General features: G+C 46.2%; 2 protein-coding genes across 3 annotated transcripts in view; one reads left to right on the forward strand and one right to left on the reverse strand.

Moving 5' to 3' along the window:
- Positions 1-16: 16 nt before the first annotated feature.
- On the forward strand, positions 17-8,831 carry PSMD7 (proteasome 26S subunit, non-ATPase 7). Its single transcript, XM_019656622.1, has 7 exons — positions 17-231; positions 2,345-2,436; positions 3,303-3,395; positions 4,082-4,179; positions 4,741-4,821; positions 7,020-7,111; positions 7,849-8,831. The coding sequence occupies exons 1-7, from the start codon at positions 158-160 to the stop codon at positions 8,285-8,287; spliced, it is 969 nt and encodes a 322-aa protein (XP_019512167.1). The 5' UTR covers positions 17-157; the 3' UTR covers positions 8,288-8,831.
- Positions 8,832-19,955: 11,124 nt separating this feature from the next.
- WWP2 (WW domain containing E3 ubiquitin protein ligase 2) overlaps positions 19,956-25,961 on the reverse strand; it is a 111,256-nt gene continuing 105,250 nt past the window's right edge. For both annotated transcript variants that reach the window (XM_019654490.1, XM_019654485.1), the window contains 7 exons: positions 25,487-25,620; positions 25,014-25,154; positions 24,148-24,268; positions 23,704-23,808; positions 22,668-22,764; positions 22,379-22,451; positions 19,956-21,839 (listed from right to left, as the gene is read on the reverse strand). In XM_019654490.1, the coding sequence (XP_019510035.1) occupies positions 21,740-21,839; positions 22,379-22,451; positions 22,668-22,764; positions 23,704-23,808; positions 24,148-24,268; positions 25,014-25,154; positions 25,487-25,620 (771 nt within the window). In that variant the 3' untranslated portion in view covers positions 19,956-21,739. The remainder of the gene's footprint in view (positions 21,840-22,378; positions 22,452-22,667; positions 22,765-23,703; positions 23,809-24,147; positions 24,269-25,013; positions 25,155-25,486; positions 25,621-25,961) is intronic.

Genomic DNA, 25,961 nt, shown 5'->3' on the forward strand with positions numbered 1-25,961 from the left:
CGCGGCACGCTGGGAGCGGAAGAAGGGCGCCGCGCGGAGGCGGCCAGGCCGGAAGAGGAGGAGCTGGGCCTGGAGGGTCTGCTGGAGTCCCTGCCTCTGTGGGTACCTGTGTTTGCGGGTCGCAGGGAGCGGAGCCTGGCGAGCGGGGTGTGTCGCGATGCCGGAGCTGGCGGTGCAGAAGGTGGTGGTCCACCCCCTAGTGCTGCTCAGTGTGGTGGATCATTTCAACCGGTGAGCGGGCAGCGCGGGGCGGCCTAGTGGGGCCGGCGGCACAGTCGCTGCTGAGTCACGGGCACTCTGGGGAAGGCGCAGCGGCCGCGGGATCGCTGATGGGCGGAGGGCGGCCCTGACTCGTCAAGGGGCCCAGACCATCCTCGGTGCAGGAAGCCCAAAGCCACCCGGCATCGTCCCAGCCGGCACTCCGGGTCCTGCTTGGGTTGCCGGCTTCTTTTACCCAAGTCCGTACGCTGCCAGATTATGGGGGCAACCACCCGTTGGCCCTGATCCCCCAGGCCTCGTGCGCACCTGTCACCTCGGCTGCCCCCTTTCACCTTAAAAGACCCGGTGTCTCGTAGGAAAGCCCTTCGGACTCGCTCTTCTGTGCCTGGGAAGGCTGTCACCAAAATTCTGGTCGCAGCACCCTGAAGGGCTCCCTGGAAGAGCTGTGGTTTTTTAACTTATGAAAGTTTCTAAGCAGGAATCTGGTTTAACGATAGCTTCAAAGTAGATGAGATGTCAATTTTCTCTTTTCAAAGTGAGATCAGTTGGAGACTTTGGCATTAAAGAATAAGATAACATCCAGAGATGTTTCTTCCGTCTTCCCTTGCTTGTTAATTCAAGCTGTTCATCCCGCTAGACCTGTTACACGTGTTCATAAGTTTTACAAGATAATTACTTGAGTTGGCAAATGTGAAGACCCAGTTGGGAGCATCTGCTGTAGAGTCATGGTTTTTAAGTGCTCATTCATTCTCCTGCATCTTGCTTTGTGCAACTCCTAATTCAACCAGAACCAAAAACAAACTCGAGACCCATGAGGTTTAGGGTCCCCAGTTCAGTTCCGTTGCTTTGTAGGATCCTCAGCCTGCCAGGATATATGGGCTTTCCCACTGTACAGTAATTACTGTTTTATCTCCCATAGGATACTAGGGATGCTAATGGGGCAGGCACCGTTTCAGTTCTAGTCAGTAAACTCAACAGTTGTTAAAGGCATAGTGCAGGCAGACGCACTGCTAGCCGCTGTGTCAGATAACAAATGTAGGATTTTATGAAAGGATTTTTGTAGACCTAAAGAAAAACCAGTTAAGTGTAGAAGTTTTCTTTGATGTGTGAAAACTCAATGCCTAAGATTCCCCCCCCGCAAAAAAAAAAAATCAGAACCACCAGGAATACAAACTCCTCAACTTTGTTTGATCCAGACCCCAAATTTAGTAAGCATTTATAAATTTTTAAATGAATAATTCAGTTAAACCACTGTGAAGCCAGCGACTGTTAAGGATACTATTAAGGATCATAGTTCATTTCCCAGTGGCTTTTGTATCTCCTTTTAACAAAGAGTTGTATTGTGTCTGTGTCTCACTTGCTACATTTGTAGCTCCTTAAGAGAAAATCACTGAGGTTGGATATGGAGATAGAAATTCTGAAGTAAAATCTCTCACTCATTCAGCCCTGCTCTCAGTGTGATTCGTCACTGGCTCACTTCTGACTTCTTTCTAATTAAGCCATTCAGAGAGACCACAAATGACACACACGTGCCCTGGGTCAGAATCACTTTCTGAGCCACAGGCTGGTTCAAAGAATTATTACATCTACTGGGGCTTGTTGACATGGAATAGATGTTCCAGAGAACAGTTATCAAGTTGGATCATAAAACTGGTTGTACTTTAGCATCTTTATCCCTGAAAAGATTCAAGGATAGAGAAGATGGGGAAAGTTTAAAGGAGAAAGGTAAGCTACAAAGAAAAAAAATAAAGTTAAATGTGGTAACATAACTTAAATGTGTTTTTCAAACACCAACCAAATAACATTTTGAATCTCTTAAGATCAGGAGAGTTTTTGTGTTCTCCATTTTAAGTTTCTATAAAGTTTGAGATATTTCCAAGCTTGTATTACTTTGCATTTAAGAGTGAGTAAAAACTGCCAGTATACAAAGTTCATGAATTACTCATTATATTTATTAGAATTTAATATTAAGGACTGACCAAACTCTATTACATTTCTTTAGTGGGATTAGTTCCCAAGTCTACTCACTCAACTGTATATGTATCATGAATATTTCCTTGTGAGTATCTAATCGTTGGCACATCGCTGTGTGCCTATCAGACTGACCTTGTGTTTTCTCATTCAGAATAGGCAAAGTGGGAAACCAGAAGCGTGTTGTGGGTGTGCTTTTGGGGTCGTGGCAAAAGAAAGTACTCGATGTATCCAACAGTTTTGCAGGTAAAAGACAAGTTTTACATTTTTCTGAGCATGGTTAAAATGTCAATTAACTTTAAAATACAAAAAGAAACATTTTGTGGTTTCCTTTTTTTTTTTTCCCACTAAAACCCAGGATTCGAATTAAGAGTTGCTGCGGTATAAAAAGGGAGGCTAAAGGCTACACACTAAACTGGATAGTAAACATTTTAAACTTGCAGGCCATACGGTCTCCATTGCAACTGCCCAGCTCTGCTACTATAGCAGGAAAGCAACTATAGATAGTATGTGGACAAATGGGTGACTCTACAAAAACTTTATTTATAAAAATGACAGTTGATGTAGTTTGTAAACCCATGCACTAAACTGTTAACCATGATTATGGGTTAGCAAGGGGGAGTTGGAGACCATTATCCTTTTATTCTGTTTCACGAGTCTTTTTACAAGAGCATATCAATGTATTTTATGATTAAAGCAACAAGAACAAACAAGAACAAAATAATTGCTGGCATGACCTCTGGACTAGAGGTCACTAACTCCAATGTCTAAAAGAACCAGATAGCAATGTAATTTGCCACATGGGAAACATTAGGAAGAGATGGGGCTTTTAGCAAACTGAAGACCATGTGTCCTTATTTAAAGGGGGCAGCTTCTATCTGGCTCTAGCCAGTTGTTAGTAGGTCTTCTGATGTTTCAAGAAAAGCTGGTAGTCTGGATTTTTATGTGAAATCTCCCATTTTTTAATGAAAGCAACTCAAAAATAATTTTAATACTGTGTTGGACAAACCACCTATGTGGATCAGATCTGGCCTTGGGGTCTCCAGCTGTGACCTGTGCTCTAGAGTTCTATCCAGCACCCTAACTAAATCTTATATTTTTTTTCTCTTTAGTCCCTTTTGATGAAGATGACAAAGATGATTCTGTCTGGTTTTTAGACCATGATTATTTGGAAAACATGTATGGAATGTTTAAGAAGGTCAATGGTATGTCTTGATTTTTTTTTTAAGGTTTTGTGGCATTGATTTACAACCTGTGAGTGTGTATGTTTTCTTTTTTAACTATTCCCTTTAATATCAAGGGCCCTTTCCTTAGCTAAACTTAAGTACAACTAGTGGTAGTTGATGAATGAGGTAGAATAAATGAGAAACTAGAATAGCAATTTAAGACCACCTAAATTTTGGGGGAGAGAGCTGCTTGCCCTCTGCAGTAGAAAAGTAAAAAACTATCAAGTAAAATCTACCTGCCTCTAGAGCTTTGATACTACCAGGATAAATATATCTCTCCATCATGTATATCGTTTTCATTTCATTTCATTACAGCAACACACTGCTTTGGAAATGTTTATTCCTGCAACCCTCAGAGTTGTAATCTATGTGACATGAACTTGCATTTGTTTATATGTTGCCTTAGGATTATTTTCTGGTTGTTTTCATGTATGCCTCTTCTCCTAAACTAGTCTAAGATGTGGCTGTCTCTGGACTTCCCTTGCTGCTTATTTTCTGAGAATTCTGTTTTTGAGTTTTAGATTTCAAAAGTACATCATTGTTTAAATAGATGTCTTAAATTTTGAAAAAGGTAGAGACATAACAACTAGAGTTCTTACCCTTTTGAGGGAATTAACATAGATTTTCATGTAACAATTCAAACTCACTAATTTTTTCCTTCCCAGCCAGAGAAAGAATAGTTGGGTGGTACCACACAGGCCCTAAGCTACACAAGAATGACATTGCCATCAATGAACTCATGAAAAGATACTGCCCTAACTCAGTGAGTGCACTCTACTTCAGAACTCTTGAATATTTTCTTTGCCAGCTAACTCAAATGAGAGCATCCTAGGAAGGATTTGGGTAACAAATCATGTCACTGCTTTTTCTCTGTAAGCTTGTGTTAATTTGTAATGTTCTGTGTAGTATACAATAACCCGATATGTTTAATAAGTAACAGTAAAAACCAGCTAAGTGCCAGGTATGGAAGTTGTCTTCCTTTATCCTCTTAATAACTATATGGGGCTGGTATCCTCTTTACAATAAGAAAACCGAGGTTCACAGTGGTTGGTTAGGTCCCGTAGGTGGTGGGGCTGGAATTAAAATGTTGGCTGTCTTAATGCTCATTTCCTTGTGCTTGCTAAGCCACTGCACTACCTCTCAGCTTGTTAATTAATGGGGGTGAAGAACATAGCAAATGATAATTTGAACGTAAACTCATTTGTCATGAAAATTCTGACTCGTGTCTGGTTGAATGAATGAACTCAGCATTCATCAGAAGAATGGCTGCGTTATTCCTATGTGCTCAGTGTGAGGTGATTTGCTAAGATGTGTTTTCTGCCAGGTATTAGTCATCATTGACGTGAAGCCAAAGGACCTGGGACTCCCCACAGAAGCATATATTTCAGTGGAAGAAGTTCATGATGTAAGTCATCTTGCTATGAGCCTAGATGATTAGATTTGCTACTTATTGGCAGTTGTTTGGGGGGTTTTTTGTTTTTGTTTTTGTTTTTCATTTTCAAGTCAACAAACCCTTTATAACCAAAAGGAGGATGTTAGTTTCTGTTAACAGTTTGATATTATGGGTTTTCTCTTTGAGTATTTGAACTGCTACATTTTAGAAATAGGACTGGAGAAATCTAAAGTCCCATTTTACAAATGAAATGGAGGCCCAAAGTAGTCAAGTGATTGCCCAGAGATAGTCACAGCAAAGTAAATGGAGAGCCTGGTGAGCTTACTCTTAATCTAATGCAGTTTTCTCTGTTGGGCCCCCTCTGGGCCAGTATTCCTTTCTCCTTGAAGATTATCAATCCCTATAGACTAGAGCAGCGGTTCTCAACCTGTGGGTCGCGACCCCTTTGGGGGTCGAACGACCCTTTCACAGGGGTCGCCTAAGACCATCGGAAAACAAAAAGATACTTACATTACGATCCATAACAGTAGAAAAATTACAGTTATAGAGTAGCAACGAAAATAATTTTATGGTTGGGGGTCACCACAACATGAGGAACTGTATTAAGGGGTCGCGGCATTAGGAAAGTTGAGAACTGCTGGACTAGAGCATAGGTTTTCAAATAGAGTAAGTCAGAGCTGCCTGGAGCTAGATGGCAAGACCCATCTGAGTGATTTGACACCTGAGTACTCAGCGTCTCCTCATCCAGTGTCTGCTTTTTGGTTGTTAGCTTGTGCTTTGGGTGTAGACATAACGAGCTGTCAGAATAGAGCTTTTCTCTATTTCCAGGAAAACTGAACTCCAATTCTAGGATAGAATTTGAGGGGAAAATGTGTTTGTTAGGAGCATAAAATATTTGCACTTTGGGTGTACAGATAGCTTCATCTTGAATTTCCAAAGTCAAAAGCCTGAGGGATAGATTCAAGTTTCTCTTTAGATTTAGATATGTAGTAGTTATCTTTATATTCAGTTTTTAAATCTGGAAAAGGATATTTTGGGTTAGCTCCCTGCAGATGTTCGTTGCACTGAGCTCTATCCTCCTGTTTTCTCTCTTTGCCTTACCACCAGGGAGCTTAGGTCCAAATTGATTGTCTAGTTGCCATAAGACTTTCATCCCTGTCTTGATACAGTTGTTTTTAAGTTAATCTTTACACTGCCTCTTTCAAAGGAACTTAAGGCTGCTTAGACTCACACATGCATGCACACACACTGAGGAAGCCAGATTTTTGAATAGCAGATAGAGGGGACATAAGAGTCATTTGTAAGATGAAGCCAAGGAAAAACTAGTACCTAAAAAGGCATGTCATGAAGTCCTATAAGATGCTTAAAGGTGCTGACCATCCTAGCATACAGAGTCAAGAGGAAAAGGGCATTAGCAGGATTTCTACGATCCTGGGTAAAATAGTAATAACAGCTAAATTCTAGAACAGCTAAGGTTTATACCACTAAGTAGGAGTTAAGTGACTTACCCAAGATCCCGCAGCTCCCATACACATACATGGCAGAGCTAGACTTTGAACCCAGGCAGTTTGGCTTCAGAGTCTGTATCCTCACTGCTATGCCATCCTGCGTCGCAGACATTTTACAGCCTTTACAGGAGATGTACAGCTACTTCTGGCATTAGATCGGAGAAAAGTTTCTCCTGAGTTGCATCAGGAAGTCACTAGGTAATACAGTGTCCCACATCCCTGCACAGATCCTTTGAAAAATTCAGGCCATCAAAAAAGCCAGTTCTAATGCATCATTTGGTGCTCTGGTATCATTTAACTCGAGGGACAATAATAGATGGTTAAAAGTTATATTTTCTGACAGAAGCTTGCCTCAAATATAGGCATTCTGTATATTATCTTTTCTAGAAAAAATTATATACTTTAAGAATCAGCCTAATCAAGACTTCTTAATCAGCCTCCACTGTGGGATTGAGAGGATTTCAAGATTTTCCTCAGAAAACAAGCTAATGGTGCCCCAGCAGAGCTTGTCTCTGAGCAGGGCCACTGTGCTGTTAGCCTAGAAGAGAAGACAGCTTCCAAGTAAACCTTCCCCACCCTTGCCATGGAAAACCCAGTAATGCACCCACAAAATGGTTTGGCCTAAAGCAGAAGAATCAAGGTGTGAGAAGAAACATGTTCCGGTTTGTTTGTGAGTAACTATAGTTAAGCTTCCTCTCCCAGGATGGAACTCCAACCTCAAAAACATTTGAGCATGTGACCAGTGAAATCGGAGCAGAGGAAGCTGAGGAAGTTGGAGTCGAACACTTATTACGGTGAGACTTAGCATGGCATCAGAAACGTGTGCAGCCCAAGAGGCAGGTCGGTGTAAGGGAGAACGCTATATCCCAGGAGTACAGAGACCTGGGCTCCAGGCCTGCATCATCTCTAAAGTGTCTTGAGTTATGATTTATGACTTTGTGACTAGTGCACCTTGTCTGGAAACTGTAATGCTGACTATGACAAAAATAAGTGTGAAATAAGCACAGGCATGTCCTCTCCCAGTGTGCGTCCTTTTCAGGGAATGTAGCAAGCCAGTTTTCTGCAGAGAATCTACTTCTTGGGCTGGGTTTTATTTTAAAATACTTTCCTTATATAACCCTGACTTACTCAGAAGGGTCATAGTTTTTGTCAAACAACGGATCCCTTCCAGTTCATAAAGTTACCACTGACTCATAACATCGTGTAGATGTAGATGGAGAAAATGCCACCCTTTGTTAGGAATGGGAGTGGAAAGAGAGCTTTTGTTCTAAGTGAAAGCAGTTTCATTGTAGCTCTCTCTTTTCTTTTGAAAATGCCCTGTGATGAGAAAAATAAAATACATGCCTTACAATGAAAACAAAATTAAGGCAGTTTATCCTCAGATCTTTGTAAAATGGAGAAGTAACATTTTTCTTTGGAAAACCTGCCCCTCTCTACAAAGTTGGGTGCTTCCTCACAATGTGAGGACCTGTGTAATAGCAGAGTAAATACACTGATGCTTTTTCCTGCCCGTCCTTGTGTGCTCTTACAGGGACATCAAAGACACTACCGTGGGCACGCTTTCCCAGCGGATCACAAACCAAGTCCATGGTTTGAAGGGACTGAACTCCAAGCTTCTGGATATCAGGAGCTACCTGGAGAAGGTGGCCACAGGCAAGCTGCCCATCAACCACCAGATCATCTACCAGCTGCAGGACGTCTTCAACCTGCTGCCAGATGTCAGCCTGCAGGAGTTCGTTAAGGCCTTTTACCTGAAGACCAACGACCAGATGGTGGTGGTGTACTTGGCCTCCCTCATCCGCTCCGTGGTCGCCCTACACAACCTCATCAACAACAAGATTGCCAACCGGGATGCAGAGAAGAAAGAAGGGCAGGAAAAAGAAGAGAGCAAAAAGGATAGAAAAGATGACAAAGAGAAAGATAAGGAAAAGAGCGATGGAAAGAAAGAAGAGAAAAAGGAGAAAAAATAAAAAATGTAGCTTTTTAATTTGTAAATTAAAATCTTATAAACTAACTAAGTGTGCCGCCAGAGGGTTCTTTTCATTTTAAGTGCTTGTTAAAAAGCTGTACTGATGAGAGCTCTCTGCCTAAGGTCTCTCTCGCTGTGGCATTACATGGACGCACATGGATAGAGGGACTGATCTCGTACCTAACCTGCAGCCTAGGCTTCTCTGCGTTGGGGATATGACAGCTCAGACTTCAGGTTGTGTGAGAAAAGTGAAGAGATAAACGTAACATTTTTGGTACTCTTCATTGTTTTATATGTAAAGCCAGGAGTTGAATTTTCCCCATCTCAAAAGACTCTTAGGGTCTGTTTCTGGCAGTTGGTTAAATGGAATGCATGAATTCCAAAAGTGCTCTGCCTCGGAACACCTCGAGTTCTGACCCTTCTGAACTCCGCTGAGAATAACGCACCAGGGGACTTGCGGACCCGGAGCTCTGGCACTCAGGGCCTGGGATCCAGCTCCATGTATTGTTTACCTTCAAAGACGCAATTAAATGGCTTGTTTTTAAGTCTGTGTTCTAGTCGTTTTTGACTCGGTTGTATTCAGAAGCAGCCAAGACATTTATTGAAGCTGCTTTAAAGAATCATCTTAGACTTGGAATCGTTTATGAAAGAGTCTCATTCCTTTAAAAACACCCTGCTGTAGTGAGGAGAGTGCTTAGCTGAGCCCAGAAGACCCTCGTTTGTGCCTCAAAATCCTCATCTGTGAAGTCCCTAGAGTAGTTTTTCCTAAGGGACACATCCAGTTACTACTGTAGTAGGTCTGAGTCTATCAGACCGCAAGGTTAATGGGGAAGTTACTGAGGGTAGAACGAAGTTCCCCCAAAGTAAGTGCTCAGGGCGCCTCTTGGAGCAAATAAGGTACTTTGTCATTTGACAATCAGTAGTCACTTGGATATTAATTTCCTTTCTCAAGTAGTTAAAACCTCCTTAAAGTTCTCTAATGCACCATCAGGGTTAGCAATGTCCAAAGATTTAAGAATACAATAAAATAGCACTAAAACTAAGTCAATCTCAGCAACCACTTCATAATGTTATAATACTTCAAAGTTACCAGAAGTATCCATTTTTACTACGCAGACCTGCCAAAGAGCTAGCTAATGGAAATTTGATGTTTAACTGAACTCATTCTACATCAATAGAAGTGTGCCCACATCAGGCTTTACTTCCAGGTTCATTAACATTCTGCGATTTGAAAAAGGATGGCAAAGGAAGAACTACAGGGAACCAAGTTTTACTTGTCTATTGCAGCAGTCAAAAATGAGATGGTTGTGCATCGAATAGTAAGCGAAATACACAGTTCAAAGCATCAGAGGTATTTAAAACCACAGGAGAACGAAAGAAACCTTTTGTTCGGTTTCCATGTTTACGACAGACTGATGCGAGGAAGGAAACCTGGAACGTGAACTTTCTCCGGGCAACGGCCAGGAAAGCCAGGAAGCAATGGCTCTGAGGCTGCAGGCAGGGGAAGGAGAACGGCATCCCAAGCAGTGAGTCCTTTAGATAAGGGGCAGGCGGCAATTTGAGACGACCCAGGATTCAGGTCTGCCTTTCGTAGTACAATTTGGGCTTAAAAAGCTTTCCAGGGTCTAATGAAATAATGCCACAGGTTTTTAAGTTCGTTGCTGTTTGATAAATTGGAATGTTGATTGAGCAGCTAAGAACATGGGAATACCCAGGCTTTGTTATATTTAAGTTTGACCCACCTACATATGGGCAAAATTGATTTCTACCTTCCTAACAGGATTCTCAATTCATACTTCTAACAAAAATAGTTAATATCCTCTAGAGTCACTTGGGGTCATTTTCTAAGGCAAAAGTGCTGCCATCCTATATGAGAGGGTGAGCATTGAAAGGCTGTTGATAAAGTCTTGCTTATACAAATAGCTGACTTGTATGAGTAAAACCTAAGGCCCTCACCTAAAATGAAACCTTGCATTGATACAGCCTGGTAGTCTCAAGATGAGCTTTCTAAACTACTGTTATTTTGAAAACTGAAAAAGTAACCTGGAAAAAGTCAGATCCCAAGACTGGATCTCATATCCATAGCTGTAACATTACCTTCATTTCCACCTCCAAACACTTCAGAATGACTTGTTACAGAGGTCATGCTGCTCCTACTACTCATATGACAGAGACAATGGTATTTATTCCTTACTGGTTTTGTTTGATAACTAACATCTGAAATACCCCTGAACTTATAGGTTAGTTCTTAATGTAAAGACGGAAACTAGTGGAATGGAACAACAGCTTTGGGCCAACTAGTTAGTTCATCGTTATTTAATTTTGCTCAGACCATCAATCACTAAGGGGACTAAAGGGAAGTAATCTTACTGAGAGGCTACCATATTCTCCAATGTGCTAGAAGCAAAGTAAACCTTTACAGCAGGAATGAGCAACCCCAGAAGCTTAATTCCGATTTCTAGAGGACCCGCCAGCTATGAGAACTCAACCACATACAATTACTTTCACTTGAATTAAATGACTTAACACAGGTCCTCATAAAATAATGAAATATCCCATTCACTGGGAAGTTATGAACAGGCCTTTTCTTCCACCATTTTCCTACAAAAATATAAAGCAGAAATAAGACTTGAGAACTAATTAGGGTGATTGGTTACATGCACTGCAACACCCCAACAAAACTATTTCACTTGCCCCTGTCCCAGGAAGTGGAAAGGAGATGGGGCATGTTGGGAAGGCAGAGAACATTTGATTTATGTGACCCACAAGAGGCGATTTCTACAACTTCCCTAAGTAAATTCACTCCAAATTATTATACAGAATATAGGCAACTACTGATTTGCATACCTCCATGCCATTCAACTCGGCATTATCTATTTTTGCCTGGGAGTTATCTTTCAAAAAAAATTAGTGGCTATTCTTGTTGGGGGAGTAGGTGGAAAGAGAAAATGACTCAGTAGAGAAATGGAAGTGAGGAAAGAAAACAGGAAAAGAAAGGAAGGAGAAACTATAAAAATGAATGTATTTCCAGGGCTTTAATCAAGAGCAATCCATCTGAGCACTCCTCTTTGGAGCCAAGCTGTTCTTTGACACTAGATGGCACCAATGACTAATCTCATCTCTTGGCAAGATTGCCAGTTCCACATAGACTTGGGAACCTTCCCCTAAATTGCTTCCTGTCACTTCTGCTTTGGGCTGCAACCATCCAGATAATATTTTGAAGGAATTTGGAGAGTGTATGGGTTCAGAAAGATTGAGTCAAGTTGCCACGCCTCCAATGCTTGCTGTACTCCACTCACACTACTGCTTACAGGGTGAAGATACAAAATTTTCTCTGCCCTCAGATAATCATGCTTTGATTTCCTCACTGCTGACACCACTCCTGATTTCTTTAGAGACCGTATTCAGTGGTGTGGTGCTAGTAAACGTGTAACGACCAGTTCTCCAAAAAAGAGGGAGAGGGTGTTGATGTGTATGTAGCCTTTCCCAGTTTCCCTGGTGTAACTATTTCCATCATGGCTGACTTCACTATACCAACATAAGCCAGGAAGAGATGCACAGTCGCACAGTATAACCTAAATATGCATACGACAGATAAAAATCACCTAAAAAAACACACATGATAGTAAAATGTAGTGAAATAATTAGGATTTGATGCATTTTGAGTATTACCTTTTAGATACAATTTATTTCATTGTAAATTTATACAATTTGCCTGCTGTATTAGAATCTCTGGGAATCTGTGTTTTTAAGATGCCCTCCATGTGGTTCCTGCACACACAGAAGTTAGAGAACCTTTGTTGTGATATAGACAAATCCATTAGTCCTTTGCCTTATCTTAGCACCCTGTATATCATATTTAAGAAGTCCCTTCCCAGCTCAAGATCTCTTCTCATACACACACATCAATGACACTCCGCAAAGGGTCTTCCTTCTCGGCAGCTTAGCACCCATGTCTGACCTACATATGCTACAGTATACAGCCCTCACTAAAGTCACCAGTGGCTCCACTTTGCCAATCCAGTTGACCCTTCCCAACCCAGACCTCTCTTGACTTGGCCTCTGAAGCTTCGGTCGTGGCACTCATCTCTGCTACAGTTGGACCAATGTGGCCTCCTTTAGCTCATTTTCCTTTAAGGCTTCATCTTAACCTATCACATATAGATAGATAGATAGATAGATAGATAGATAGATAGATAGATAGATAGATAGATAGATAGATATTTTTTTTAATCCTCAATCTATCTGATGCCTCTAATTCCAATACTTGTTCTTCCTCTTTATTCCATATCCTCGCTAGTCACCCACTCACCCAGAATCAGGGAGTCACACTGGTCACCTGCCCACCTTCAGCCTCTACACTCATCCACCACTTTGTCCTACCACGTGGACCATCTCTGCCATCTGCCCTCTGCATGCCCACCGCCCAACCTATGTTTAAACGTTCATCTGTCTTTTCTGTTCTGTTGCTAGGGTTGCCTACTCGCAATTCCTACTTACCTTCTCAGTTACCTGCCCTCCCCCCATATTCTATTCTCACGCTAGAGTCAGTTGGCTGGAGGATGAACCTCAGGTGGAGAGCTCATCACTCACTGTCATTATTGTCACCACTTTTAGGGCCCCTCTATTGTTTGATTTTTCTTTTAACCTTTATCCTGATTTCCACTATCATTCCAACCCCCCTACACACATATACACACAATTAGTAGACACTTAAATGGGTTTAATAAATGTTCTGAGATATGGATGCATCCTGGAAGAATAGGCAGCATAATTTTGTATGTGCATGTGTTTTAATTTCCATATGATATATTTCCCGTTAGGTCTCATTCTTTCCTATCCTGCCTTTATTAAATTCAAAACAATGTTGTGAAGCTCTGTTGTCATCGCTATATGGATAGACCCATTCAATTCATAACTCTTAACGGCTCATGGCAGAGGGAACACTGTGTGTTTCTCGAATCCCGTTTCACACCCTCATCCTTTGACATACCACAGACAGAACGTATCCCATTTGTTCTGTTGGAGCGGGCCGCCAGGTTAGTCACAGACGATGAAGAGACAGACATGAGCAGGCTGAGGCAGGGAAAAGCCCTCCTGCCCCTCCCATGCCTTAGCAATAGACAAGGGACAAGCTGGGACCCATACTGACCTGCCAGTCTCATTCACACCTCTCTCACCCTCCATCCTGGCTCAGCCACACCAGCCTTCTACCAGTTTCTGAAACATGCCAGTCTCTTTCCCACTCAGGCCACTATACCTGATAGATCCAACCCTGGATGTGGCTCTTTGCTTGACTGGCTCCTTATCTTTCAGGTCTCCACGCTGCAACACCTCTTTCGAGATGCTTTCCGTAAAGCTCTATCTATTTACCCAGGGTACAGCATGGTGACTATAGCTAACCCTACTGTTTCATACACGTGAAAGTTGCTAAGAGAGGAGATCTTAAATGTTCTCACCACAACCCAGCCTTCAATGTGCTCAACAACAAAATGGCAATTATGGGAGGTGGGGTTGTGTTAACTAACTTTATTGTGGCAATCATTTCTCAGTATATACATGTCTCAAATTGTCACATTGTATACCTTACACTTACACATTATGTCAATTATAGCTCAATAAAGCTGGAAAAAAATATTTACCCAGGGGTTTCCATTACCCAATGGCAGATAACTGATTCCCCTGGGTGTGTTCCCCTGCGGGAGAGCAGGGATGGAATACGAGTCCAAGTGTAATGTATGAGCTACTTCTCCCTACCCCATAGGCCCAATATTTTTTACCAGTGTGGACCAATTACAAGGAGTTGGCAAACAACCATGACTATAAAATCCAAAAGCTCAAGGGTAAAATGAATTCCCTCCCAGAAGCAGCAAAGCTTCCACACCCAGGGCCCAGCACAGCCCGGATGCTCATGAGGGAGGCCTCTACTGAGGTGGGCAATACATCCTCTTTGAGCCAACCTCAGCGGGAGTCCTGGAGCTGCAGAGGCCGTCCTTCGGGCTAATTTACTGCTGTGATGGCCCCACCTACTCTGCAGCTCACCCTGCAATTACACAGGAAACGGACCCAAAATTGTCCTTGAGAGACTGGACGTGACTCTCGCCAACTGGGTTTGGCTGGAGGCCCAAAGGAGCACTAATGACATCCCAAGGCAGAGTGCCACATTCGCAGGTCGGGCCAGACCCAAGGCCTCCAAGACCATCAGCGCTGCCGGGCAAATGATGCCAGGCCGTGGGCTGGGGGTAAGGACTGAAATTACTGTCATTTCCCAGTGTTTTCTTTCCCCCAAGAAAAGTTCAGAACAAGAGTGATACTAGTACCTTTCTGCCTATATTCCTGGTTAGTGTGATTTTTTTGATCTACAGATAATCTTGATGCCATGGCTCTTTATTAAAAATCATGGCCACAGTCAGAGCCCAGGGTGTGGAAGAGATACTAACTAACCAAGCACATTTCATGACCTAGGCTGGTGCCTTCGTTATCTACTGCTGCATAGCAAACGACCATCAACTTTAGCAACTTAAAACAGCACACAATATTACCTCACAGTTTCGGCGGGCCAGGAGTCTGGCACAGCAGAGCTGGACCCTTGCAGTCATCCCAAGGTTCCACGGCATGTGGTGGTTGGCAGGATTCAATTCCTCACGGGCTGTTGGACTGAGGGCCTCAGTGCCTCACTGGCTGTTGACAGGAAGCTGCCCTCAGTCCCTTGCCACATGAGCCTCTCCAACAGGGCAGCTTGCTTCATCAAAGCGCACAAGTGGAGAAGGCAATGCAGTTAGCTAGCAAGAAGTAGGTCACAATCCTTCGTAATGTAATCACAGAAGTGACAGCCCATCACTTTGGCCATATTCTCTTGGTTAGAAGGACATCACTCAGAGGGAGGGGATTCCACCAGGAGGATGTGAATACCAAGAGGAGGATATGGGGGGGCCACATGAGAAGTCTGCCTCCCACAGATAGGAACAAGAATTCACCAGGGTAATCCTGTAGGCTACAGTGTGTTTTCCTTTTTTAATTTCAGTGCCTAATTAATGTCTTACAATGAAGATAATGTTAGTAGAAAATACAGGAGCAAAACAGCCCTCTTGTTGATAAACAGGACTATCTATTGCCACTATTGCTTTGAATATAACAAAACAGAACAAAGCAAACCAAATCTCGAGTTAGGAGCCGAGGTAGGGCCCTTAGAGAGCTGAGACGCAATGGGCTTAACCATGGCTGACTGGCAAAAACTCAGCTCTGACACGTAGTACTTATCTTCCCTCCCTCCCAAACCCCATTTAAATGATAGTAAATGAACATAAAAGATTTCCCATTTGACCCTGGCCATTTGGTCCAATTTGAGAGGTGGCACCTGAGAGGTAGACAAGGGAATTCAACCCATTTCTGGAAAGAGGAAAGCGGGAACCATAGCCAAGAATTCAGTGGAAGGAGCTTAGCCAAGGAGAGCTCTGGTGAGCCCAGCAGAACAGGGAAAGGCTCAGGTCTGAGAGAGGTCTCAGTGCCACGGGGTAAACACAGGAAGATTAGTTGAATGTCCATATAATGACACAATCAAGTCCCCTTTGGGACCTCTGTGTACATATTGTCAGCTGAAAGCTAACCCCTCCTCTGACCCCCGGCAGACCTATCAAAGGAAAGGGAGTTAACTGTGATGGCAGATTAACCATCTCCTCACCCTCGCCAGCCTAGCTAAAATGACAGCGAAGAAAGCTTTATATAAGTCTTGATCCACAAGGTCGAAGACACTGTAAGAGGATGCAGCAGTGCACAAGGATATTTAACAAAGTGTTCAAATGTGGAAAACAGGTGGAGGCGTATAACTGACCAAGCAGAAGTCTTAACCTAAGACACTGCAGAGGGAGATGCAGATGAGAAATGAGGAAGACCCTCTCGGAACTCTTGGAGATGAGCAGGAAGGAAGGAAGGAAGGAGGGCTGAAAACTGGGGTAGTGAAAAGCTTCTGCACAGAAGGATGGGACGCCCAGGTCCTCCCCCAGCCCCACACAGCCTAGCTGCCTCCCGTTTCCCAGCTGCAGGAGACCAGAGGCCAAGTGGAGCTCCAGGCTTGGGGACCCGAGTCAGAACAGAAGCCTAGGGGGAGGATGCATGGCTGCAAGGAGAGAAAAGGTGAAGTCAGTAGCTGGGACTCTGAGTGCCTCCTCAGCTCCTTCCGGTTGCTGGTTCCCAGGAAGCCTATAGGCAGGTGTGCCGGGGGAAGCCTACAGGCAGGTGTGCCAGGCTCAGGTATAGTCTTCCTCTCAGGTGGGGAACAGGGGATTCATCTCAGGACAGCCTGGTCACCCGAGAGAAAAGACCCCTGAACAGTGACATTTAGGGCCCCAGTGAAAAAACCCACTTGCCACCTAATCCCCTTAGAGCAAAAACCAACAGGCAAAAGATCCCCCATGTCTTCCTCTGAAATATGGAAAGCCAAAAATTTTGAGTAAGTCTTCTTTCACTCCTTCTCCATCTGTGCTCCCTCTTTCCTGTCTAATGGTTTTGCAGCTTTCTCCTCCTACCCTCCTCTAGAGCCTGATCTTTGAATGGCAGTGTGGGGCCCTGGCCTGGGGAAACCTAGGAATATCACAGACGCAGGCCAGAACCAGTGGGATGGGTTGGCTTGCTGAGTTTCTGCCTCCTTAGGCCTCCATCTTTCTCAAAGCCATAGCCAGGCACAGAGCAGTGAGAGTTTGGTTTTGTTTGTCCGCTGGTTGGCCTGATTCCATGAAACAGGAGGGAATGATGGGCTGGTGCCCGTCCCGTCCATACTGGAGCATATTTAGACCGCTTACCCCACAGCTGCTCAACTCCCAGCCACCACTGCCAGGCTCTGGCCATAGCAGACCCACAACTTCGATCTTGCTCAATGTTTTGCATTTTGTTCTGTTTTTGATCCTTGGAATTTTTTTTTTTTTGAAAAAGACTTTTTGTTTTTTGTCTTTTTGTATTTTGTGTGAAGTTATGATGTGTTTGTTTGGAGCAGAGAAGTTGATCTAGTTATGAAGTCACTGTGTCATCTTGACAGAACCCATCTTGGTTTCTAATGCTAGTTTACACCAAAAAGAACCAGGGCTCCTAGTGGAGAAGTTGATTCTAGGTTTGCGGCAAAAGAGCTAAAGCTGGGAATAGAATATCATGTAGACATCAAAGATAGCCAGAGGGGGTGACAACAGAATCAAATGGGCCAAAACTGTGACAAGCCTTAGAAAGAAAACAATGATTATTGCCACTGGGACCGATGGAGTTTGAGTTAGGCCCTGAGTCCGTTATGATGTTCAAAGGGTACAAAGAATAGAAAGTGTGCCAAAGAAGTCACGTGCACCAATCTGAGTTGGCTGATTGGTGCCTGATTCACACAACATGAACTACTGGAAAGTGGGCTTGACTGTGGTACCTGAACCAACCTCAGAATCAAGGGACCTGGATAAAAGGGTATTTAAAACGGGATTCATGGGGTAGGCGGTAGGAAAATGAGCTGAAGCAAAAACTTTGGGCGCGTTACTCAATTTCCTTCCCCAAGATAAGGCTGGGGCCTTGTTGATGCTGAGTTTGCAAGCATTCCTCTAAATGGAAGCACATAGATCTTTAGATCACAGATCTTTATGGTAAGTTTTTCTAGAAAGGTGAGGTGAGCCCCAAGGTAGAAAGGCAGTGGGGTAGCAAGAATGGAGCTTTCCAGACCCAGGGAGGTCCCATCTTATGTAAAACCCTACTGGGACCTGGAGACCCACTGGGGACCTGGAGTCACAAATGGAGTCCTATCTGTTCTTCACTTCCAAAATAATTTTGTAGCTTTGCCTAATTATATGAGGAACTTAATTAAAGCGTGTGGTGGCGGGGGCTCCCTGCCTATCTAGTTTTACTTGAAACACATGAGAGTAAGAAAAAAATTGAGGCTATAATGAAAGCAAAGAGAGGTAGTTAGAACCCCCAGGAAGAAAGAACATACGAGGAAGGACTAGCTGTCTACTTTATACTATTTAGTTCTTGAGTAGACAGTATTTATATAATCATAGTAATGTAAACCTTTTTTGTGGCTTTTCAGCTTTTCAAATAAACCTTCAGAAAAAGTACAAAAGAGTTCATTATGGTTACACAATAGAAAGTAAATGTTAAAAAAACAAAAACACTGTGATTGTGTAAAAGGACAAGATGCCTACTTAGATGGAAAAGGGAATGAAGAGCTGGGAGGGCAGACTGGGGAGCTCACAGATTCAGTTCACCAAGTGAGGTGACCAGGGATCCTGCCCATTGCTAAGGCTGGTACACCAAGAACCTACTTGAAGGGCAACTGAAGGGTAAACCAAGAACCTATTTGAAGGGTAGAATTGGTTGGGATTTTTAAAGTGTATCTAGAAGGACTCAAAAGAAACCAGCAACAACAGTTGCCTCTAGAACGTGATTAGAGTGGCTGAGGAACAAAAGAGTAAGGAGGAGCCTTTCATTGGGGACCCTTCCTATCTTTGAATTTTAAACCAGTTTAAAATTTTGAAATAAAAATGAAGGTACATCATTAACAGTACAATTTCTAGGACGACTGCCCCCTCCTAGAAAAGCAGCATCAGTGCATATGACCTGCCCAAGGGCATTCACCAAAGTTTTGCAGCCACTGGCAAACTGTTGGACACACCGCTATGCCTGTTAGGACAAAGATGGAGAGTTACAGAACCGCCATAATAGCGATGTCAGGCAGTGACGAGTTAATTAGAGGTATGTGGACGAACATGGAAAGGTGCCCCTAACATCTCCTTTAATGTGACAAATGAGTTGCTCAACATTTATAAGATTTTTGGTATATTTAGAAAGTATATGTATATACAATTTGCATATGCACACAGTATAGTCTGGAAGGACCACAGCCAACTGAGCAGCAGTGACTTCTGGGGATAAGGGCGAGAACAATGTCCACTTGGGCATGTCTTATTTGAATTTATTATGAGACGTCTGTATAATGTGTGGACTTTTGTCCATAATTTTCTCAGAGCATAGCATTGCCCTGTCACGTGAAACAAGGGTTTGAAGCTGGGGAGCGGGGCGGTGAACTCAGCGGATGAACTCCAGGGTGGAGCCCTTCTGAACAGCTCTGCTCCCCTGAGAAGCACAGTCAGGGCCAGGCTCCATCCACGACCAAGTCATTTCTGTGTCAAATGCTTCAACACCCATCAGCGTGGTGACCTGTCCCATCAGAACTCTTAAGGACAAAAAAGTAGGTGGAGAGTTCTTGTATGACCAGGAACTCAATTTCAGAGTCCCTTTTTCATCATGGAACTTAAGAATCACCAAGAAATGTTTCCTGAATGACTGACTGCCTGGGACACTCTCCAGGAATTGGTTTATGAAGTCTGTCCAACCTGCAGCCGTACCTGTTGGATGTTCTGGCCCCACAGCAACTGCGCAAAGAAACCCAGGCCTGTCAGAGGGAGGCTGAAGGCACCGAAAAAGGGTGCAGTGAGGTAACCAACCAAGGGCTGAAGCCAGTGATCCCTGGACCAGGACTCAGCCGCCCATCAGAAGTACAGCTATCTTGGTGAACGACGCACACGCTTCTCAAAACCAGTAAGGTCATGGAACTTCCGCCCCCGTCCGGGCCTGGAAGGTCTGTGGGGCCCAGAGGCCTCTTGTCAGGAAGACAGTGATTCTGGAGACAGCACACCAACACCACCCACAGCTGCTGATTGTTTATTGCACAAGAAACTGGCAATACCGAGACAAGGGGTTCGGCATTACAAAACAATCTGGTGACCAACCCAGAGCTACCGAAGGACATTCCGTACAGACACCTCAGTTATATACACGTATGTACACACACGCGCACAGGAACACACTGAACACACATGAGCCTGATGCTCCCGATCCCTGCACGGCAGCTTGCACCCCGACCCCTGACATGGTGAGACACTGCAGGGAAGCACAGCCAACAACTCCAGAGAAGAAAGAAGATTGAGCTGCAACAAGCTGAGCCACTCAAACCAGCACACCCAAAAGAGAACATGGGCTGTCCCTCCATGGGCCAGGGGGAAGGACGAGGATCTGGGAACAACAGATTGTCCTCAGAAGGCCCGTGGCCTGGGGACCCAAGAAGCTGGAGCTGGTCTGCGGCTGGTGCTCGGTGCTAGAACCCAGGGAGTTCACGACAATCACCACTCCGGCATCCCGGAGGTACGTGTTCACCTTGATCTCAGTACATGGCAGGACACCCATGGTGGAGCCTGGCAGGGGCTCCAGGAATCAAACCAGACTGTGTGCAGCAGCTCAGGGCCCTTCTGCCAGCTTCCAGGAGCATGGCTTCCTGTGTGCAGACCAAACCTCACTTCTAGGCAGAATGAACACGCGCTAGGGTGGCCAGGATGCACTTCATTCTCAACAGGGGACTAACGGGCCCGCCTGGAGGTCTAGAGCCTGGGCAAGTACATCTAGCAAAGGGAGTTCTTCTCGACCAAAGGCGGCAAGGTTGGGGTGGCACTCAGGGTACCATTCCCTTCCCTCTCTGTCAAGGCCCGGGGATGAGGCCGCTGGGAAGCTGAGCTGCTGGGTCAGTCCTGCTGAACTCACAGAACTGCCAAGCGGGTTCCTAAGAGGAGCAGCTGGTTGGAAAATTCTTGGACCAACAGTGCCGGGTCCCTCCAGGTCCCAGCAACACCTGGTGCACCACCAGCTCCTTGACAGAAAGTGACAGCAGCACACCAACAACAAAACACGAAGCAACCTTACACACAAAATGCTTCAAGTTTATGTAAAAGAGAAAAGAAAGTCTAGGTTTGCTGTTTCCACCTCCACTGACATCCAAGCAGCTGGCACAACCCTCTACTGGCTGGGAAGAACGAACTGGCCCGCCAGAGTAGAGAGGGGCCTTGCCGCTCAGTCTCCACGGCTGGAGCCCACTAGGGAAGGAAGCAAACGGCCTCGATCCAGAGCTCCGGGTGTGGGAACAGCTCCTCTCTCTCAGAACTCCATTTTATACAGATCACTGGAAAAAGTCGATTTAAAACCGAACCTCTTTTACTGGCAAAGACCCTGGGCCTTCTCAGCCCAGACAGCTCCCCCGAGGGGCCGGCCTCCTTCTCGCCTAACTACCCTGGGGCGCCTGGGGCTTCCGCTGCAGCCCTTGGGCATGGGCACCCTTGGTTGCACACTCACACACACCTAGGGTTAGTCTTAGGGGAGAAGAAGGGCAAGCTTTGCAGAGGGTCAGCCTCCCAGACTGCAATGGGCGATGAGACCAGGGTGACCAGGGGGCTTTATTTCAGACTGCCACCAGTGGGTAGGAGGGAGGGGTGGGCAGGGCCTCTTGAGGTCAGGCTCTGCTGCCACCAGCCTGATGACAGTGTGGTCCGACACAGGGCCACCATCTGTGGGGGCCTCCCGGGGGCTATGACCAGCGGCCTCTCAGGCAGGGAGGACTCATGACTACATGTGCACTGGGGGGCGAGGGAGGGAGCAGCCTCAGTCACTCCTGGCCAAAGCCCTCAGTCTCCTCAATGGCGTACAGCAGCTTCTCCTTCAGCTGTTCGTAGCTCTTGTATGGTGGGAGATCCAGACGGTTGAAGCTGTTGGGAGAGGGGAGCAGTACCGTCAGCATGGGAAGGTCAAGGCTCTAACAGCCCGGCCCCGGCCTGGCTGAGGGGATCAAGAGAATTCACACGATTGTGGCTCGGCTGCCATGCCAACCAGCTGGCGAGATGCCGAAACACGGTCCTCAAGGACCCTGCTCTCCCAGGCCTCAATGCTTCAGGCTCCTGGACCACAGAGGGGTGAGGGGAGGGAAGAATCAGGCGGGGAAAGGAGGAAATGGGTAGGAGGGCCCTCGGGGGAGCAGCTCTTTGCCTGCTGGAATACAAGCGTTTCAATATTTAATACCTGGTATGGCCATTAGGGTGCCTACCTGCTACCACAACTCCCGAAAGATCAGAGGCCCCGACAAGAGCCTTGGCACACCACAGCCCCTCCTCTCCAGCCCAACATCCCAGAGCCACATGAAAGTTGCCGGAATCAAGGCCCCGAAGCCACCCTGCCCACTGGGCTCCCCCTAGGGGCTCATCTGGTCTGTGAGGTTCCAGATACATCCCGCTAATATCAGCAGGCTCACCAGGTGTGGCTTCTGGGCAGCCAGGTTTCCTTGCCAACCTTGTCAATGCAAAACTTCTGCGGTCCATTGCTACCTGTTATTCAAAGAAAAACACACCATATATAACAGAACCGCCCCTTCCTAAGGCAAGACCCTCCGGCTCCCACCACAGATGGCTCAGCCCCCGGAAGCACAGGTCACAGCTCTTCCCCTCCTACCGACTTGCTTCCAAGAAGATACTAGGTCCTGCCTCCCCCTGGAGCTGTCCTCACCCCTACCCAAGGGTGCCCACAAGGCAAGGGAAACCTACCAATGAGTTCGGCAAATCCCCCAACAGGCAGGCGGCAGGTCCCTGTAACAAACTGCAGCAGCCGAATACTTTTCTCATTGTCCATCTCCTTCACCACCTGCAACCCCGCAAGTCAAGGCAGAGTCAGGTGACCCACCCTCCACTCCCCCACCCCTCCTCCCCAGCCCAGCACTTCGCCCTAACCTGTAACTCTCCGGTCAGCCAGGGCCCCTTTGGGGCTGAGAACACAAAGCCTGGGATGGGTGAGGGTGACAGCCTCCAACTGGGAAACCCCAAAGCCGCTCCCTCTAAGAGGTTGTGTGTGTAAAACACTCCCGCCAGTCATAGGACATCTCTGTCTGAGGGACACCTCGGGCCAAGTATTCTCTTCCCATCCAAGTTCTGTTTTTAATAATATACTAAGGACCCATTAATGGGTATAGGGTTCTTCTTGGGGAGATGAGCTATTCTGGAATTAGATAGTTGTGATGGTTGCACAATATTGTGAAAGCCACTGAAGTGTATACCTGAAAATGCTTAACATGGTGCATTTTATAGTAGGTGAATTTCACCTCAACCAAAAAAATGTACATATATGCTCTCTGTGTGTGTCTGCTATACTTCATAATGACAACAACAACTAGACCCACAAACATAAAGGAATCAATTCATTAGCGCCAGGACGATGGGCTCATTCCGTTTCTCTGACGCCAAGCACATGCTTTCCCATCCCACCTGGCTAGAAAGAAACCACACGACCTACAGGAGCATTCCTTCCTTCCTGCGGGCTCCCCTGCCAAACATCAGCGTTTAGAGCTGACCCCAGCTGACCACCGACACTCCCGTCAAATGCACTGGCCACGACCCAACTGCAACAGCTCCGTTCGTCCCAAGGTTGGGTTTCTTATCTCCTTTTGCAAGTTGGGGGAGGTGAGGAGAGTGTCAAAGATGGGGGAGCCATAACACAACAAGAGCCCATGAAATTGAGGTCTAATCAGGTCTTGTTTCCTTTGGGGGCTGCTATAACGTCCCTGCCAAAACCCTTGCCCTTACCCACCTGCCAGAACCACTGGATCTGCTTGCTGTTCTTGGTGTAGTGTCGGTAGATAGTGTTCTTCTGCCAGTCATTCATGTCTATCTCCTGCATGCCACACAGCATCAGCTGCAAAGGAGAAGGGTGTCAGCCACCCTGCGCCGGCCCCCTCCCCACCGGGACACAGAGCCTCACCCACTCACCAGAAGAAACCACCCCAAACACTGTCAACTCCTTTCGCTGGCAGTTTTAATAATGTGGATAACACAAATCTTGAACATGGATCCCCTCAAACAGGGGCCCAGGGAAGGGTGGGTGTGAGGACCCAAATCAAAGTTATTTGCCTGCTCTCGCAGTCCTGAGAGTATGGGGTTTTCCTGGGAGTTTCTGTGGGTACACAGTGAGGCTGTCAAAGGGGAGGATCACCCCAGAGGCAGAGGTTCGGGTCCCAACAACCTTAGCTCTCACCTCCAGCTCTTTCTCATCAAAGTAGCGCAACCACTCTAGGGGGGCCACCTCGTTGAAGCCATCCAGGAAGGCTTTCGTCTGCTCTTCCACGCCCCGGGTGAAACGCCAGTCGGTCAGCAGCCTAAAGCCAAAGACTGGCTATCAGTGGAGCCCGAGACCCACTCACTGCCCAGGTGCAGCTCAGAGTCTGCCACGAGGCCGTTGTCACAGGACAGCAAGGAATCAACTGAGACTCGACTTCCAGTGCAGCGAGACCCAGGCTCCTGCTGGCCCCAGAGCAGAGCCTCTTAAACCTCACGGCAACCCAGCAATGCGGAGATGGAAATATGAGTCTTTGCTTCCTCCTCCTCTTCCTCCACCCCCTCCTTTTCCTGCTCCCCTCCCACTATCGCCCACTGAGCCTCAGATGTGTGCAGGTTAAAAGACTAAACCAAGAGACCTGAAGAACCCACAAAGGCGAATGTGCGCACAAATATACGTAAGATAGTAGACTAAGCACATAGGACACAGAAATCCTTTCAGTTAGAGAAAGAAGAGGAAGACAGCTAAGTTTCGTGCCTCCAAAGAAATTCAGCCCTGCAATCTGGCAGTGTGCCACGTGGGAATAAAGAGCAACCGGGAGTTGTAACACAGGGCTTTGGGCTCTGGCAACCCCAGCTCTGGTCAGTGCGTGACCAGTCATGGGCAGCCATCTAAGGCCCATGCGAAATGGGAGGTTCTTGCCATCCCTGGTGACCTACGGGCCACGTGTGGGGCCTGGTTGAAGACAGCACGCAGAGACAAGAGCAGGACACCCTTTCTCTGCAGCCAGCTGTGTCTCTGCTCCCCTCCCCCAGCCATCCCTCTCTGCAGCATTTGGGACTCACATAATGTACTCTTCCTTGTTCTCTTCTGTCACTTGGATGCTCTCACCACCTTCCTTCAGCTCGTGGGTTGTCACCTTGCCCAAAATCTCCATGTCCTGGATGAAGTACAGCTCTAGGCCACACTCTTCTAGGTTGTTCTCTCTGGGGACATGAGAGCACAAGAGGGAAGATGTCTGTCTTAGCAGGGTCCTCCCTGGATGCTGCTTCATCACTCACTGTTAGTGCCCGTGAGGCACGAGAACTCACAGGTGGCCTGGGAAACGGAACAATAGCCCAGGCCCTCTCCCTGATGCAAGGAGAGAATTCCAGAGCTGCCCTACAGGGGACCTAGAAGCCAGGCATCTCCACCAGCACTTATACAGCCTGGGTAAGTGCTCAGGGGCCACCGGGCCGGAGAAAATAAAGGCCATTGATACCTACTCCTCAACCAGAGACCCCTCTCCTCCCAGTGTGGGACCAGGGAGGGGACTCACTTGATCCAGATGATGGAGTTGTAGAATTCGGGGTCGATGGATTCCAGGTCTTTCAGGGTTGGTCTCTTGTTGAGCATCCGCTTGTAGAAAGGGAGGGTGAAGCCTGTGTCAATGAACTTCCCGTGGTACAGAGCCTGCGAGCAGAAGGGAGGGACTCAACACCTGGGTCTGGCCTACAGGGGCACTGTCCGAGGAAGGCTCTAGGAAACTCTGTAGCAAAACCTGCTGACTGCTACCTGTCTTCTGTCCCAGAGAGCACCTGGACATCCAGCCACCCCAGGGGCCCGAACAGAGGGTCTAGGAAAGACACAATATTCTCTGTCCTGACTGGGGCCTTGGGACAGACTCTCATCCCACCCACAGACCACAGAGACTAAGCAGAGCTGGCCTGCTCAGAAACCCAGCTCCAGGCCCACCGCCGGCCCAGCACACCTGTCTGCTGAGTCCCTGCTCTAGCAAAGATGTGCCTGCCCCA

The sequence above is a fragment of the Hipposideros armiger genome, unplaced genomic scaffold (assembly GCF_001890085.2).
Source record: "Hipposideros armiger isolate ML-2016 unplaced genomic scaffold, ASM189008v1 scaffold_9, whole genome shotgun sequence".
In the NCBI taxonomy this organism is placed as follows: Eukaryota; Metazoa; Chordata; class Mammalia; order Chiroptera; family Hipposideridae; genus Hipposideros; species Hipposideros armiger.